We start from the raw sequence: 19,186 nt of genomic DNA on the forward strand, positions 1-19,186 counted from the left end.
ATAGTTTGTCCTATCAAACTGTCTCACTGTACAATCTGCCCCATCAAACTGTCTCACTGTACAGTCTGTCCCCATCAAACTGTCCCACTGTACCATCTGTCCTATCAAACTGTCTCACTGTACAGCCTGTCCCCATCAAACTGTATAACTGTACAATGTGCCCCATCAAATTGTCTCACTGTACAGTCTGTCCCCATCAAACTGTCTCACTGTACAGCCTGTCCCATCAAACTGTCTAACTGTAAAATGTGTCCCCATCAAACTGTCTCACTGTACAGCCTGTCCCCATCAAACTGTATAACTGTACAATGTGTCCCATCAAATTGTCTCACTGTACAGTCTGTCCCATCAAACTGTTTCACTGTACAATATTTCACATTAAACTGCCTCACCATATGGTCTGTCCCCATCAAACTGTCTCACTGTACAATATGTCCCATCAAATTGTCTCACTGTACAGTCTGTCCTGTCAAATAGTCTCACTGGGTATAGTTTGTCCTATCAAACTGTCTCACTGTACAATCTGTCCCATCAAACTGTCTCACTGTACAATCTGTCCCATCAAACTGTCTCACTGTATAGTTTGTCCCATCAAACTGTCTCACTGCACAATGTGTCCCATCAAACTGTCTCACTGTACAATGTGTCCCATCAAATGTCTCAGTGCATAGTCTGTCCCGTCAAACCATCTCACTGGGTATAGTCTGTCCCATTAAACTGCCACACTGGACAATCTGTCCCATCAAACTGTCTCACTGTATAGTCTGTCCCATCAAACTGTCTCACTGAGTATCTTCTGTCCCATCAAACTGTCTCACTGAGTATCGTCTGTCCTATCAAACTGTCTCACTGAGTATAGTCTGTCCTATTAAATGCTCAGGCGTCCAGTCACTGATGACAGTGAGCTGCTGGTTTGAGCCATTTTAAGGCACTCTGAGTTCTGTGGAAATATGGTGCACACCAAGATTTAAGGCAAATTACAGCAGCACCAAGACACAAACCACGGAGAGCAAAGCACCTTTTGACTACACATCTGACTAGTCTGAGCTCTGAGTATGTACACAGCTGTCAAATAAGCAAATTCTAAAAAACCCTGCCACGGCACAGCACCCAAACATTTGCCACAAATTTCTCTTTATTAAACATTTAAGATGATCTTATGGAAACAGAGCAAAATAGCCAAGCAACTGTGGTGTTGCCCTTAGCAACAGCACACATGTCTAATTTCAAGCTTCCATTTTGCAAATTACACGGTAAAAACTGCCCCCTCCCCATTTCTTAGATAATTCCTTGTCTTTTGCCCATTGCTATGGAAAAGAGAACAGATAGGAAAAAAGGTCATGCTGTTTGTCAAAAAAAAAGAAAAGAAAAGAAAAGAAAAGTGAAGAAGTCCTTGGTGAAAGCCACGGGCTCCAGAAAACTGGTTCACTTCCAAAAATGAACAACTAAATTCACTCAGTCCGCAGGAAGGGCAAAAACTTTTAAAAAATTGCACTAAACAAACTCTACTTCTTCTGGTCACCCTTGCACCGGTTCCTCACCATGTTTAAGCGCGGTGTTTGTGCTGAGATAAAAGGGTGAATGAAAACGGAGAGGGTGGTTCCGTGGAGCAGTCCTAAGACTGTGGCAGATGCTGTTTGATGATCTCGCGGGACTGAGGGGGTATCCGGTCTGGGAAGCGTACCTGGAACTCCACTATCAAGTCCCCGCGTTGGGAGGGGTTTTTGGGGAAGGGGAGCCCCTCCCCACGCAGTCTCTTAATCGTACTGGGTTTGATGACGTCGTTACAGGGAAGAGGAATAACGCGGTTGTCAATGGTGGGGATGTTCACCGTACAGCCACACAGAGCCTGGGGACAGAAACACACCAGTTTGTTACTATAGCAACACGCAGGGCCTGACTCAAGCATATATCCCATCAAACTCATACCAAATCATTCAAAAGATTACTGAACATAGTACAACATGTGAAACACATTTCAACATTACACTATCATATAACAAATGTTTACATCAATTTTAACTTAAGGTTTTTCAGTGGTCATTTCTGAGGGTGAAGACAATGTTTGATATAAAATGTTTGAACATCGAGTGCCATTTCACTGGACAATTTAAAATTTTTTTTTTGAGGGGATTCATTGTTTTCCCTCCTCTCACTGTGGCTTCTGGTCTTTAAAACTTCGGCTGTTTCCTCACACAAATCGTCACACAGATTTCACTTCAGATCCACTTTCTCCGCTGAAACAAGAGGAAACCTTGAGAGGAAATAAGACTCATATGACAGAGCCCATCATCCTCTGACCGGAACACAACAATAACACCAATAAACATTTGTTTTTCTTCTTTAGGGTGTGAACCTATGGAAGATGGTTTGTTTTGGGGATTACTCTGCCATGGGAAGATGATGGTCTCTGTCAGACTGAAAACCAGCTGTAACACAAAACCTAAATCACACAGCGATGTCTCACACACACGCCTGGAGCAGCACAGCCCCTGTTCAGTGGGGCACTGGTGTGTGTTTGGTCCAGAGACCCTCCGTGTGACAGGCTCTGGCAGAGTGAGTGAGAATAGGGCATATCTCTTAGTCCCAGCGTCTGCGCTTCATTAGGGCCTTGTTAAAGCTGCAGAGTTCACATAGATGTGAGAGCAGCTAGACCTACATAATACAGTTCTGTTAGAGATGACAATTATCCACAAGTGTGAGTATGTGTGAGGAAGAGACTATGTTCTATGTGTGTGCATGTGAGTGTGTGCATGTGTGTGTGTGTGTTAATAAGGGTTCGGGGATTGTGTGTGTGTGTGTTAAGGGTTCAGGGATTGTGTGTGTGTGTGTGCGTGTGTGTGTGTGTGTGTGTGTGTTAAGGGTTCGGGGACTGTGTGTGTGTATGTGTGTGTGTGTGTTAAGGGTTTGGGGATTGTGTGTGTGTGTGTGTTAAAAGTTTGGGGATTGTGTGTGTGTGTGTGTGTTAAGGGTTTGGGGATTGTGTGTGTGTGGGTGTGTGTGTGTTAAGGGTTTGGGGATTGTGTGTGTGTGTGTGTTAAGGGTTCGGGGACTGTGTGTGTGTGTGTGTGTTAAGGGTTTGGGGATTGTGTGTGTGTGTTAAAAGTTTGGGGATTGTGTGTGTGTGTGTGTGTGTGTTAAGGGTTTGGGGATTGTGTGTGTGTGTGTGTGTGTTAAGGGTTTGGGGATTGTGTGTGTGTGTGTGTGTGTTAAGGGTTTGGGGATTGTGTGTGCGTGTGTGTTAAAGGTTTGGGGATTGTGTGTGTGTGTGTGTGTGTGTTAAAGGTTTGGGGATTGTGTGTGTGCGTGTGTGTGTGTTAAAGGTTTGGGGATTGTGTGTGTGTGTGTGTGTGTGTTAAGGTTTGGGGATTGTGTGTGTGTGTGTGTGTTAAGGTTTGGGGATTGTGTGTGTGTGTGTGTGTGTGTGTGTGTGTTAAAGGTTTGGGGATTGTGTGTGTGTGCGTGTGTGTGTGTTAAAGGTTTGGGGATTGTGTGTGTGTGTGTGTGTGTGTGTTAAAGGTTTGGGGATTGTGTGTGTGTGCGTGTGTGTGTGTTGAGGTTTGGGGATTGTGTGTGTGTGTGTGTTGAGGTTTGGGGATTGTGTGTGTGTGTGTTAAGGTTTGGGGATTGTGTGTGTGTGTGTGTGTGTGTGTGTGTGTGTGTGTTGAGGTTTGGGGATTGTGTGTGTTAAGGTTTGGGGATTGTGTGTGTGTGTGTGTGTGTGTGTGTGTGTGTGTGAGTGAAGGCAGGGGGATGGGCGTTACTTTGAGGGCTAATTTTAGCCTGTGCTCTCATTTCATAGAACACAGTGCTGATGAAGTAACTGAGGAACCAGCAGTGGCTGTGAATACTTGCCAGGTTTGTCCGACAGGCACAGGAGGAACTGTGAGGAGGGTCTTCAGGAGACCCCTCAAACACTCCAGTGTTTTAAGAACAGAGATTAATTTACTTAACATAAACACACAGTGGCCTGCAAATCTAAACCAGATAACTGTTCAACTTCACCACAAAACCGTCAGAGCCATTTTGAGAATGACCGGTGGGTGAACTGATCCGGGCCACTGTGACATACCCCGATCAGTAAGAGAACACGCTGAACAAAAACGCTACGTCAGACTTCACAGATCTGTGAGATGAACCTTCTGAAGAGTCCAGAGTACTTCAGACATAAAGCCATCACAAAATTATACATTCCAAGACACTCAAGATGGATCTCACAAAAAAAGAAAAAGAAAGAAAGAAAGTAAAAGAAAGAAAGAAAGAAAGAAAGAAAGAAAGAAAGAAAGAAAGAAAGAAAGAAGATGGAGCTAAGTCTTTGTGTCTTCCAGCACACAAAACAAATTTTTGCATCATTATTCCATTCAAGGCTCTGGCCAGTCTTCTCCCACACTGCTCCAGAAAACACAACATTAACAGTTGGCCTGAGTCTTTAGCACTGACAGCTGCCAGCAGCATGAAGGGATTTCTCCAATATGACACCAGAGCTTTGGCAAAAAGACAACCCAGGAACAGAACCAGGGACTGTCACCTCTATAGAAGAGGACATTCTGAGCATTTTTAAAGAGGTTCTTGTTGCGTTGGGAACAGAAGCTTGAGATGATTCCAGTGAAATGAAACATTGTATCAGTGTGAAGGTTCTATAACTGCACTGTCCTCCCTGACCCTGGAGCATGTCTATCGGTTTATGCTGAGAACATTCTGGATTCAGAGAAGTTCAAAGTTGTGAAACTCTGCAGGCTAGTGTGCCTTTTCTCTTAGGACGGATGAAGACAGAGAGAGAATCTGGATGCCTGGGATTCACACAAAACATTTGCTCTTGTACGTGAGCCAGGAATCTGGCCAGCTGACGTAATGAGGAGAGGAGAGCTCGTGAGTGAGGTTTTCCTTCACGGCACCGAACGGCAACTGCCCCTCACAGCCCAAATGACTCAACTCGCTCGGATTCAAACACAGGAGCCAAAATATCTCAGCCGCCTGTCTGTTCAGAATTAACGGCTGACCAAAGCAAGCTCTCTCTGCATATGGCTTCTCTCATGTGTCTCACTCACACTTTCTCAGCTGAATCGTGGGTAATTCTGTTTGTAGATTTTGTGGTGTTTGGGAGATGGTCAGTCGTTAAAACAGGGAACAGAGAGGCAAACTCACAGACAGAATCATCTATGATTTGAGCTATTAATCATTAAATTACCAGATTAATTTAGGCTTTCAACAGAGCTATAGCTGGAAATCTGGCAAAACCAAACAACCAAAGAATATTTAATTGGACTATGGGGTAAGTGGAGTAGGACAGACAGTGAAAGATGGTTTACAAGATCTGTCTGTCCAACTAGGTCACACACACACACACACACACACAAAATGACACTGTAATAACCTTCATAGTCATTAACATCCTGTCGTTGAACAGTAGCTGGAGTTTTATTAAACAGAAAATTCTGGAAGCCTACTGGCAATGTTTCCCAAACCCAGTCAGGGACAACCTGCCTCTGGAGCCAGGCCATAAAAGAGCCTCCTCAGCTCAGTTATTTACACTGAAAACTTTATGATGAAGATTTATGAGGGGTGGAGAAAACCCCACACTATAAAGTGGACAGTCAGCTGCGTAACTGCTTCAGCAATATCAAAGTCATCTACCTCTTATTGGGAATCACCTGATTACCCACATCAGTGAAGAGTATCAGCAATATCAAAGTCATCTACCTCTTATTGGGAATCACCTGATTACCCACATCAGTGAAGAGTATCAGCAATATCAAAGTCATCTACCTCTTATTGGGAATCACCTGATTACCCACATCAGTGAAGAGTATCAGCAATATTAAAGTCATCTACCTCTTATTGGGAATCACCTGATTACCCACATCAGTGAAGAGTATCAGCAATATCAAAGTCATCTACCTCTTATTGGGAATCACCTGATTACCCACATCAGTGAAGAGTATCAGCAATATCAGTCATCTACCTCTTATTGGGAATCACCTGATTACCCACATCAGTGAAGAGTATCAGCAATATCAAAGTCATCTACCTCTTATTGGGAATCACCTGATTACCCACATCAGTGAAGAGTATCAGCAATATCAAAGTCATCTACCTCTTATTGGGAATCACCTGATTACCCACATCAGTGAAGAGTATCAGCAATATCAAAGTCATCTACCTCTTATTGGGAATCACCTGATTACCCACATCAGTGAAGAGTATCAGCAATATCAAAGTCATCTACCTCTTATTGGGAATCACCTGATTACCCACATCAGTGAAGAGTATCGACAATATTAAAGTCATCTACCTCTTATTGGGAATCACCTGATTACCCACATCAGTGAAGAGTATCAACACATCCATACCCTTCACATACAGTCACACATTGTACTAGTCCCCACACGCCCAGAGGCACAACCCAGATCCTGTGCACCTTTCACATCTATCCTGTACATGTCAATCACAAACACATCTACCCTGTACATGTCAATCACAGACACATCTATCCTGTACATGTCAATCACAAACACATCTATCCTGTATGTGTCAATCACAAACACATCTATCCTGTATGTGTCAATCACAAACACATCTACCCTGTATGTGTCAATCACAAACACATCTATCCTGTATGTGTCAATCACAAACACATCTATCCTGTATGTGTCAATCACAGACACATCTATCCTGTATGTCAATCACAAACACATCTATCCTGTATGTCACAAGCACATGTTCTCTGAGTTGATTTGATGCCTGAGTCGTGTTCCCATCATTCTGCAAAATGATTCTCCCTTGGAACAGCCGGTCTAGAGGCTAATGATATTAGCATAATGGAAGGTGGAGGCGTGTTAAAATGCATCAAGGCTCCAAGACTCTCTCTGGGTATTCATGAGGCTAACAGTGCTCTCTGTGAGGGGATGTATGTACAGTGCTGGGAGAGGATGTGTGTTCAGTACTGTCTGAGGGTGGATGTGTGTTCAGTGCTGAGATTATATGTCTCTTCAGTGTTGGGGATGTGTGTTCAGTACTGTCTGAGGGTGGATGTGTGTTCAGTGCTGAGATTATATGTCTCTTCAGTGTTGGGGATGTGTGTTCAGTACTGTCTGAGGGTGGATGTGTGTTCAGTGCTGAGATTATATGTCTCTTCAGTGTTGGGGATTTGTGCTCAGTACTGTCTGAGGGTGAATGTGTGTTCAGCACTGCCTGAGGGTGGATGTGTGTTCAGTGTTGAGATTATATGTCTCTTCAGTGTTGGGGATTTGTGCTCAGTACTGTCTGAGGGTGAATGTGTGTTCAGCACTGCCTGAGGGTGGATGTGTGTTCAGTGTTGAGATTATATGTCTCTTCAGTGTTGGGGATGTGTGTTCTGTGCTGACTAGGGGTGGATGTATGTTCAGCACTGACAAAGAGTAGATGTGTGTTCAGTGCTGAGTAAGGATGTGAGTTCAGTGCTGACAGTGGATATGTGTCATTCATGTGTGTTCAGATAGACCGAACAGTGAAGCATGCGTTTTTATGACTAAACTGGACACTCCAAGTCCACATTATATTTCTGTAACATAAACCTTTATTTATTTGTGTAGTGTGCGGTGCTTTGAGTTGTGAGTTGCTATGATAGATGAGGACTGTGTGTTACTATACGATTCGTGTTGAAGTAGATCTGCAGTGTGCCAATGCCCAGGGACCAGTGGGGTCTTCCTGAGTTCCTGTAGGGTGAGACCAGTGCCTGCTCTGCACCCAGTGACTCTCCCCAGATCCTCAACTCTGACACACCAAAACACAAAAACAAAACCTGCTCTGTGTCATCAATCCTAAAGAGATCCCTTTATAATTTTTCCATGAATTAAAAACAAATCCGTGTTAAACTGATCAGTGCCTACCCTTCAGCTGTGATCATCGAATTTCATAACTCCTTTTTTTATTTTCTATATGAGTAGGAAACATTCCTGGCCTAAACCAATTTCAGTACATCATCTGAGCGGAGGACAGTGTTTCTTCCAAAATAGAATTCCAATTAAACCTGCGACCAAAAATACAGCCACTCGACTGTTGCCACCAATGCACGACAATTTTTTTCTGCGCTGGTTGGCCTGTCTCGCCTTGCGGCCAGAGAGCGGGGGGCCTTCGGTGGCACTGCACTACGACATTCCTGAGTGCTCACACTGCGGTGGGAGAGGGAGTAAATCAGCCCTGCTCCTTCATCGGAGCTGAAGACTCACAGAAACTCAGTCAGCAACTATAGGCCCTGTTTAGGAAAGCCACTGGGACCTACAGCTCTGTCCCACCCGGATCCTCACTTCAGTAATCAATCAGAGGGTATAGAACCAGAGCCGCGGGCGTATCCCACGGAGGAGTTTCCCGGTTTGGGAAGCTCGGATATTAATCATTATACAGACTGTAGTGCAGGTCCATGAAGGAAATTTGTAAATGATCTGGTGATTAAAGTATGAAAAACTCTATTTGAGTCTCATTGGAAAGTGATGGGTCATTTCCCAGACATAAACATTGGGGTATGATTATCTGGGATGGCTGGACTGCTCTCCGATGGATAAAAACGGTAATATGAGTCAGAGGACCACGGTCATTCATTAAGTGTGTGTTGATTCACCTGTATGTAAATGTAACACAGCTGTATTTGACTGGCAGTTGGCTAAAGTGCCTTGATCATCGAAGAAAAATGCTGTTTAATGGTTTAATCGTGGAAGGTAGATTCTCATCAGGAAATCAGTGATAAGAGGTGCTGATGTCCAAATCCACAGCCTAAGCTAATGTGAAGACCGGCTCTTAGAGCCATTCGTCGTGAAGGAAAATAAAACAACATGAATCATTTGGGGAGGGGGGGGGCAATGGTGACAGTGTCCCTATAAATAAAATCATTCAGCAGGTCAATGGGGTCACTGGTTATTTCAGAGACAATATGTGTACAGCCAGACCTGACCTTACAAACACCCCTTTAAGTCCATGTAAATTGGGGCCCAAAAGGCCAAGTGCTCTTCCACTGAAGAGATGGCATCAAAGCTGTCTGATCTATGTCTAGGACATAACTTTTCCATGGATCAGGCTCATCAACTGATCAAATAACGAAGTTTAGCCTCCCTGACCGGCTAAACAGGAGGATGGCAAACATCAGCTGGTTCAAAAAGCTGTCAGTCAGAGCAGAACTACGACTACAGTAAAAAAACAGACTTTCCTCACATTTATGGTAATTACGGAGTAGAGACAGACGCTCAGTTCTCCGCCAAACCACACTATGATTATGGTGCCCTGTCTATGCTAACACATACTTGTCAGATTTTCAAATGAATGAATTAATCGAAGAGCAGCTGTCTCTCTGCAGTAAAGTATGGACAAAACGTGAACAAGCGAAACAGGGGGAGTTTAGAATGTCCTAAAATAATGGTGTGACAAAAAGGCCTAGTTGTTAAACATGAGTGCGCCAAATAAACTGACTAAAATCTGCAAGTCAGTCAGTTCATGACTGTCCTGGTTCGTATACCAATGCTGTTATCACACGGTCGAGAACTCTGCGACAACGAAGAAACGCACAGAGGGTAAATCCATCCCTACCTCCTTAAGACTGATCTTGGCAGTGTAGATGATGTTGGATCCGTCTCTCCTGAAGTGAGGGTGTCCTTTATCCTTCAGCACAAACGCGATATCTGCCGGAATGTTCTCGGGTGTCTCGTCGCCCTCCTTCGGGAAAGTGATCTTGGTCCCCTCTTTCCAACCTCTCTTAATGACGATGTTCAGGATCTTGTCTTCAGTCCGCATAGTCCGGCCGTCCGGATTGAGTCGGCGGCGGGTGATCCGCATGCGTTTGGTGCACCCGTGGAATATCTCCTCCAGAGAGACTTTCAGCTCGTGAATCACCGGAGGATCCTGCACCCTCCTCCTGCTGCTGTGGAGAGATTCCGTGTGATGTCGGCGACCCATGCCATGGTGGAAGCCGTTAAGGCCGTTGAAGCCAAAATGACCAAAGGAGCTGAACGGGTCGTCATCTCCGTCCATGTCAATGTCCATATCATGGTCGCCGTGATCGCCAAAACCGTTGGTGGTCCCTCTGGAGCGGCTTGATCCGAAGAAAATGTCGAAGGGGTTAGAGCCACCGAAGAAAGAGGCGAAGGTGGCGTGTGGGTCCCCGTGGAAGGTGTAGTGGTATGTGCTGCCCTGTCCCCCTGAAGAACCACTTCCACCAGTTTTGAGACCTGGGGCATAAAACATGAAGACAGAGAGATTATCCCAGTGAAATGAATGAACTCAAGAGATTGTTTAGTAAAGTTACGGAGACATTAACACATCTGAGATAACTTTGATATGGTATAGCATCAGCAAGAAAGCAATGACATGTTACATAAGAATAGTTTCCCCTACTTAAACTCAAGCCTTCGCAAGATTCCTTTTAGTCTGTATCCAGTGAACATTTCAAGGTTTAAGTGATTGAAGGTTTTTCAATGAGCATTCAACTCATTTTATGTATGTGTGTACGTATGTGTGTATTTAGGTGACTATCTATCTATCTATCTATCTATCTATCTATCTATCTATCTATCTATCTATCTATCTATCTATCCAAACCCTGCAATGCTACATGTCCATTCGCAACAGAATATTGGAATGCAGTTTCCAGGGTGTCACAGGAATGAGTGTACATGATGCATCTGTTTGGAATATCATTACACTCATATTGAGGTCATAACTAGCTTAGCGGAAACCCAGGCTGGGCTATAAACCATGGGAAAGAGGTTTAGCGCTGCAGTGGTTTTCAAAGACAAGCTCTGCTCAGGGCTGATAAACACAAGTCTGAATGATTGGTTCACTTGAATATGACAACATTCAAAGCAAACTTTTTAACGTCTTCTAGATTTCCTGTAAAAGGGAATCAGATTCCTACCCTAGCATTAAACAGAGTCACAGCTCAGAATACAACTGCACGGAGAGCTGAGCACGATCTCTATAATTTAGGACCAATGGGTGAATTCTTGTCTGGCCCAGTGGTCACTTTCCCATTGGGATGAGACAGTACAAATGCAATGCTAAATAAACACCGTCAGTGTCTGGTTATCATATAAACCACATTCAGTGAGTTTAGTGAAGCTAAGTAGGGATCTGTTGCTAAACTAGCCCCGAGGTTCTTTCCTCCATCCGAGGGCATTCGTCCATGATCACCCAGAGGCTCACCAGGTGGCACAGAGTTGTGAGTCAGTTGGTTTGTCTGTTCTCTAAACATTTGTGTCCTTTCCACTGGACAGTGGTGATGTTGCTATGCTACAATCCCTCGTGCCTAACTGTTTCAAACAGAAAACGATCAGCACATTTTTAAAAACCTTTTCTACTAGTTTACTCTCATGTATACAGAAAAGTCAGGAAATTAGTCCTAACAGGGGAAAACAGGAGATATGAAATTAGTTCTATTTTCATCTATCAGTTCTGATAAAAGGTCCAGGAAGGTTTACTGTAGAAATTCCAATTAAAAAATAATTATCAACTCACCAATTAAGATCTAAGATACTCCCTGAGCTTTTTTTTTTTTTTTTCTTTTTGTAATGCCCACACTTCACCGTTTTGTGGTGTAAAGTTCTCCAGAGGAGTTTGCCAGGTCTCTGTCTGTTTTTCCCCTCTCTCTCTCGGATAGAAGATAACTCCATAAATTCACACTACTCCACACAGCACAGACACACTCCTACACAAACAGCCTACCTCAATGCTATTCTTAACCATGACTAGCTTCATGGAGTGGTCTAGCGCTCGGAAAATCCATGTCAGAGAGGACATGTAAGCCCAATAAAATGGGGGGGGGGGGGGGGGGGGGGGGGGGGGGGGGGGGGGGGGGGGATAACGTCACCCCACGGGGTGGAGGATGGTCTAAATAAATCTGAACTCTAGTGTCTGGATAACATTTAGTCCTCCACTCATCAACGCGCCGGTCATCTCTGGAGAATCTATACAGTGAGAACGTAAGAGTTGTTTCAGTCAATCTTCTGCTTCATTGCACCATAAAGCTAGAAGGTTCTGTCATCTGCACTGACTGACAGAACTGCCATTCAGTTCTAGATGCAGAGAGCTGATGACTTTGTAAATGTGTGGCTGAAAGCTATGAAGAATAAGCTGAGTCATTTGGTTTATATCATCTCACACAAAATATAGGTCAACCTGCATATTTAATAGAAATGTGCCATTAAATATGAATCTTTTCCATACTTAGCAGGTACCTTGAGACAGACACATCCACAGGCCAAAACACAGGGAGAGACAACGGTCATTAAAAGTAAAAGTAGGTCATTTGAGAATAATTAGACTAACAGGATGTTCGTTGTTTTGATGCTTGCATTTGGATCCTTTCTAAGGCGCTTTGCTGAGCTGTCTCTGCCGCTGTTTTTCTGGTGTTTGAGATCTGACCCAGTAGTTGGGTTGATATGCAGATTTGGGGGAGGTGTGTGTGTGTGTGTGTGTGTGTGTGTATTTGGGGGGGGGAGCATCATTGTACTCTGTGGTCCTACATCAAAACATAAAACGCTTGAAGGATTTCTAAAGCTTTGTACCAGGGGACTTTAAAAACAAGATGTCACCTCAAAGAGACCAGCATTCACTGCAGCATAATCCAATTGCAGCTGAGAACCAGTCTCTGAACAGCCAGCAGGCCGTGGGTGAGAGTAAACTCACTCTGGATAAAAGTATGGATCGTTCAGTCCTGGGCCCAACCTCAAAGGCAGTCCACAGCACTTTACACAGTGTATATCTGCAGCGCGTTTGGCTTAATGAAACCTGCTGCTCTGCAGACTTTGGAATGAGAATCATAGTCCACTGCTTTCTTTGTCATTACTGACTTACTGCATGTATAATACTGACTACATTGCATGTGTCATAACAGTATATAAGATGTCAAATGTTTCGTAGAAGTGCTTTGCAAGGTCAAACACAACTGGATCTGCACTTTCAGGTGATGGTCACCTTTTCTCATAGACATTAACCTGTTGAGAAGAATCAGAAGTGACAGACTGATCTCTGCCTGACTCCAGACATGCAGTCACGCTCTGACAGTGTTCAGCACTCTCAGAGAGATGGGGTGTCCCCTGACTGGGTCCAGACTAGATCTAGTTTTATCAGAACCACTCACCATCCTCTCCATACTGGTCATAAATCACCCTCTTTTTCGGGTCGCTCAGAACCTCGTAAGCTTCTGCAATCTCTTTAAATTTTTCCTCCGCGTTGGGGTCCTTGTTTTTGTCTGGGTGAAATCGGAGGGCCATTTTCCTGTAGGCTTTTTTAATCTCGTCCTCGTTGGCACCTGACTGGATGCCAAGGATTTTGTAGTAATCCTTCCCCATAGCTCTCACCAACAGGCTGTGAACTTCACGACCTTCTCTGGGCTGCTGGGATAGATAAGGTAGCAATATGTTAGCCAAATCCCAAGGTAACAGTAATCCAACTTCACATGATAGTGAGACAGAAAGTGAAAGTGAATCTCACACAGAATGACAGTGGAGTGGATGGGTGGGGGGGTATCCAGCCTCAGGAGTCATGCTGATGCTGAATAAGACTTAAATCCTACTAGTGAATCTCTACATGATAAATTGGCATGTTTTCAGTTTGTGGAGACTGGGCCCTCTCAGTATCCCAAAGAATATCAGTAATTAAAAAAAAACATGGGGGTGATGGTAGCAGATGAGCACACAGGCCTGTCTCTGGTGGTGCACAGAGACAGCTTCTGTCTTCACCTTATCTGAATAATCCTCTTTGATACTGTCAGACAAATGACAGTGCCTTCCGTCAGAACAGCATCCACTAATAAGGTACCCCCCCCCCCCCCCCCACGTCAAATTATCGTGGATCTTTCAAATTCAAGATGTCTAAAAAGTTCACTATTCTGACTTGATCATGCAATGATTATAAAGAAAATTATATCAGCTTTGTGTTGTTTTACCTTTTGAAAATTAAGCTCTAAAATGTAAAAAAGAATTAAGTATTTATTTATTTATTTATTTTAAAGGTGGCGTTGGGAAGCAGTCTAATCATTGCAGCAGTGAACGGTCTGACAAGTAAGACGACGCACTGCACGTTACCAGGCTGAATAATTATAGGCTGCCGTTGGTAGCTACAGTATTTCGAGGGTCTGTGCAGTCAAAATGACACTCTGATTGTGTCCACCATTCACCACCGAAATGCGGTAAATGTGCAGATTAACAGGATGATTTATAACAAACTTATATTAAAGATATCTCTCCTCTGTTTATGGACCAGGATTAACACGGTTTTGCATTTGCGCACGATACAAACTTTTACCACGAAACACATAATCAACTAGGACACTACCAATATTACTCAGAATAAGGAGTAGGGAATTAAGCCTTTCATTTGACAATGGCCACTGCTGTGGCTATCACTTTCTGTTAGAAACTGTACTACAGAGGACACAGCAATCTATGCGAGAGAGCCGACACATGGACCGGGTGGGTTCGCGCCTGGGGTGACACGGCAGAACGACTAATCTGTCTAACACAGACTTGCTGCTATTCTGAACCTCGTGCATCTTTTAACATCACCCGTTCACTGAATGTTTGAGAGCGAAACAGAGACTAATCAAACCCAAAAGCAAACCCGAAATATATTCCGGACACTGAAAATCCTACAAATCCGACGCTAAAACGTAAAGGCATAGCCTGTTATGATTTGAACATCAACAAAAGGTCATTTTCCCAATACTGAGAAAGTCTGCCCTTTGAGAGAATACCATCGTCAAAAAAAAACCGTTTGGAGAACGAGAAGGATAGTAATGCTCACCAGTTACAATGTCAGCAGTTGGAACAGCACATTTGCCGCATCTGACCACAAATCCACAAACCCTTAACGTTAAGCCTCCTCGAAATTACATTCGGCTTCTTCAACCATGATGTCATACATTCGAAAAATACACATCAATTTCTAAAATAGCCGGTGACAGAAGAGGAATTTTCTGACGTCAGCGTCGCTTTTTGAACAGACAGCCGGATAACGGCGAATACGCACAAATATGGGCATCCTAAAACCCCGTGAATGCCCGCGTGTGACTGCGTACCGGAGAGCCCCGTTCACCGGCTCGGCTCGCTAACAAAGGACTCTCCACTCCTCTACGCCACAAGGAGCGTAGAAAGTGTAGCCTACACTACGCAGAGAAATCCCCAGTTTGCCTTGCAAGTGGTGACATTATCATCATCATCATCACAATTATTATTATTATTTTTTTATTCTCATCATTAATATTATACATTCTGTGACTTATTTTGCCCAGTCGGTAAGTATAAGGTATTATTATACAAGTGAGTGTTTAAAATAACACCGCAGTAAAATTAATAATGACCAATATTAATCCTAATAGCAGATCTGATAGTCCTAATTAAAGTTCGTGCAACACATCCTCGGACACCATTTGTTAGTTTAACTGTCGAATATTCCCGCGAATATGAAATGACAAAACTTCTCAAACGGTGATACGGTACCAGCAGAAGCGTTCTTTCTTTTTTTCTCCTCCTCCGCCTCACAGTGAACACGAACACTTCACAATGAAATGATATGGAAATGAGTTGATATTCTAATTCCAGACGTAATCACGAACTAGATGGATTTCGTGGATTTGACAGTGTCAGGGAGACCTCGGTTGACAAGCGATAATTTTAAATCTTACCCCGGTCCTCCAAGTGGTGTCACTGCTGTGAATAACACGAACCTTACAATTTACGGTTTTGGGCTTCAAACCAAACTGAGTCCAGATCAAAACCATTGTTTTGCAAAGTTATAGCTTAATCAGTCGTTTTAGTGAAAGTCTAGCACCTTACCGTGTCCAAGAATCGCTTTGCCGACTGCCGTCTGCGGTTAGTTTGGCATGCAACTCCATACCGTACGCCCCGCCTAAAACTCCAAGACCCGCCTCCAGCGCTGTCAGAACACTGTACTCAAACCTACGGACCATGTGCGGTATCTGTGCTATATCACATGTGTCTCTGTAGTGACTAAAAGTAAACATTTCAGGTAATTTGACATTTTGACTGACACTTCAGCTGGATCAGATGACTTAATCTGTCAGATCTACATTTATCTGCTCATTTATTCACTCACTCAATCATTTGCTCTATAGATTACACTGCAGTCTTTAGGTTCACTGTTTTACGGCTCGGGCTGAACGTGAGTCAGTGAGGGAATGTCTGAACGGTAATGCAGTGTGAATGCTGGAGGACTCACCATACACCAATACAGTGACACAAACAGCACTGGCGATTTGTCCACCCTCCTCAGACACACGTGATGTTTTGGTAATAAATCTGACAGCCACTGTTTCTGTTCTGTGAGAATAGCGGGTAACCCTGAGCTCTGTGTGGTCTCACAGCATGCTACTCATATGTATAGACTACTGTTTTATACACGTGGAGTAATAACATATCACCTGCTAAACGAATCAGCCGTCTCCTGTAGGATATCTCACACACACACACACGCACACACACACACACACACACACACACACACGCTCAGCAATGTTCTTCTGATGTGATCATGTTATCCACACAAGACGTTTTAGTGGAGATAACGTCTAAAAGAAACATCAGCGTCAGAATGGGTTTGGATCAGAATAGGTTTGGATCAGAATGGGTTTGGATCAGAATAGGTTTGGATCAGAATGGGTTTGGATCAGAATAGGTTTGGATCAGAATAGGTTTGGATCAGAATGGGTTTGGATCAGAATAGGTTTGGATCAGAATGGGTTTGGATCCTTCATTTGATAACGTATCAGAAGATCAGTGCTTTTGATTTGATATCAGAAAATCAGCGCTTTTGATCTGATATCAGAAGATCAGCACTTTTGATTTGATATCAGAAGATCAGCGCTTTTGATTTCCTATCAGATCCGTGCTTTTGACTTGATATCAGAAGATCAGCACTTTTGATTTGATATCAGAAGATCAGCGCTTTTGATTTCATATCAGATCCGTGCTTTTGACTTGATATCAGAAGATAAGTGTGCTTTTTTGAGAGCAGTCCTGCTGACGGAGTTCAGCGCAGTGTGGCCAGCAGATGCTTGGGCAGGTCGAGATCTCGGGCTGTCTGGCATCAGGAGCAGCGACGTCTCTGTGGAGGGACATCTCCATGGCACCGGTTTAAAAACAAGAACACTGGACAGGAGAGAAGTTGGCACAAAGTTTCCCTGTCCTTTTCCAGGCCTGTTTTATGGCCACGGCACAGTAAACATTACTAATTATAGTAAAGAGAGCTGGATTTGCCATCAGTGCTAACCTCAGGAGAGCCTGAGGGAGAGGAGGGAAGCTGGCCTTGTGCTGTTTCTGACAGACCAGCACTGGATCAGGGAGAACTTTCAGTGAATTTGCGAAAGGTCTCGGATACAGGCTACTTTGTGATTGTGTCTGTCCTTTAACAAGTTTTAAATAAAAATGGAAGTTTGAAAAGACCTGATCAACACACAGCTTCATTTTGTTGTGATGTGTCCACATTACTGATTCAGTCATACTGCCACAACAAAACACATCTGTGTCTGGTCTGACACATACCCTTGTCTTCCTGCCATTTGAAATTGAACTGTAATACTGAGCTGTATGTTTTCAATGGTAAACAGGGAAGAAAGAGCTGAACATGGTGCAGAGAGACTCATATTAAAAATAGATTCATTCCCCCTCATCACTGTCTCCAATATCACTGTCCACACATTGGTGTAAATGCAGTGACCTAGAACCAAACCCACCATAGCCACCCACAGAGAGCCAAGGCAGTCACATCCACTTAACATACTGACTATTAGACTGCATCTGACATGCACACACACACACACGCACACACGCACACACACACACATACACACAGATACATACATGCACACATACACACACACACACACACACACACACACACACACACACACATAAATACATACACACATACACACAGATACATACATAAATACATATACACACAGATACATATATGTACACATACACACACACACACACAAATGCATACACGCACGCATGCGCTGCACACACACACACACACACAAACTGAGAGGAGACTGTACGCAATTACAGGCAATTCTTCTTTATAATCCAAATCGTGGTGGATCAACAGACAGGGTCTGGTTCACAATACACTGGCTACTGAGAAAGTTCGAGACAAAGGTTCAGACAGATGAGACACAGAGAGCTGGGTTGACTCAGAAAAAGTTTTTCTGCCTGACAGAAACATAATAACCCTCAATTATATTTATCTCATTTATGCAGACAGATCCTCCTTCTCTCTCCCTCCCTCCCTCTCTCTCCCTCCCTCTCTCTCCCTCTCTCCCTCTCCCTCTCTTCCTCTCACTATTCTTCTCTCTCTCTCCACCCATCCATTACCTCCATGGGGGAACTGTTTCTAGTCATGTCTGGGAGCCCACATCTCTGAGCACACGCTGTTAGACCTCTCCTGTCCTGACCCCCAGAGACCAAACCGCTGGTTCCTCACATAATCACACAGGGGTGTTCACCATGCGCTCCCTCTCTTCCGGCTTTGGCACACCTTAAGCACTGAGGCCCATTACCGGGCCAGTGTGCGGTTCCTGAGTTTCGTCTGTAAAATCGGTGCTTTCTGAGTTCGTTCCGGGTTACGTAATGCACTGACGATCTCGAACGCAGCCCGCCACATTCTGCGCTGTGACGTGGCGTGTGGCTTAATTACCCAGGCGTTCGTAAAAGTCACAGAGAAGACCGACCGTCTTTCTCAGGTCGACTGAAAGCCAGCAGAATGGCTTCTCTCATTAAAGTCTTTAACAACACAAAGAGACTGAGAGTCGGGGAAAACTGGACAGACGGTGATCTCCTCTCATTACTCTACAGCTCGTATAAATAATCTAATATGTAGATTACGGACAGGAGCAGCGAAAAGCCCTGAATGAGAGGAAAGATTTCCATCTGCACTCGTTTGGTGAGTCAGGATGCCAACTCATTAGAGTAGAGGGTATGAGATCTGCTGGAGTCTCAGTGTTGTTAAAGAGCCTGGGCATGGCCCTGTGTTCACCAAAACACAGTGTAGCCTCACTGTCCTCGGTAATATCTCAGTATCTACTGCCACAACCCATCAGCGGGAGGAATAATTAAACCAGTCCCAGAGTGAGAGCTGTGGGGAAAGATTGTAGTCTCCGTGATTTAAACATGTTACGCTGGGTTTCAGCTCGGCGTTTCCC

General features: G+C 44.0%; 1 protein-coding gene across 1 annotated transcript; it reads right to left on the minus strand.

The window, feature by feature from the left end:
- Positions 1 to 1,615: 1,615 nt before the first annotated feature.
- On the minus strand, positions 1,616 to 13,328 carry dnajb5 (DnaJ heat shock protein family (Hsp40) member B5). The gene is made up of 3 exons (XM_030781645.1): positions 13,103 to 13,328; positions 9,556 to 10,193; positions 1,616 to 1,849 (listed from the first exon to the last, which is right to left on the minus strand). The coding sequence occupies exons 1-3, from the start codon at positions 13,311 to 13,313 to the stop codon at positions 1,616 to 1,618; spliced, it is 1,083 nt and encodes a 360-aa protein (XP_030637505.1). The 5' UTR covers positions 13,314 to 13,328.
- Between the last annotated feature and the right edge of the window lie 5,858 nt (positions 13,329 to 19,186).

This window comes from Chanos chanos, chromosome 1, assembly GCF_902362185.1.
Source record: "Chanos chanos chromosome 1, fChaCha1.1, whole genome shotgun sequence".
In the NCBI taxonomy this organism is placed as follows: domain Eukaryota; kingdom Metazoa; phylum Chordata; class Actinopteri; order Gonorynchiformes; family Chanidae; genus Chanos; species Chanos chanos.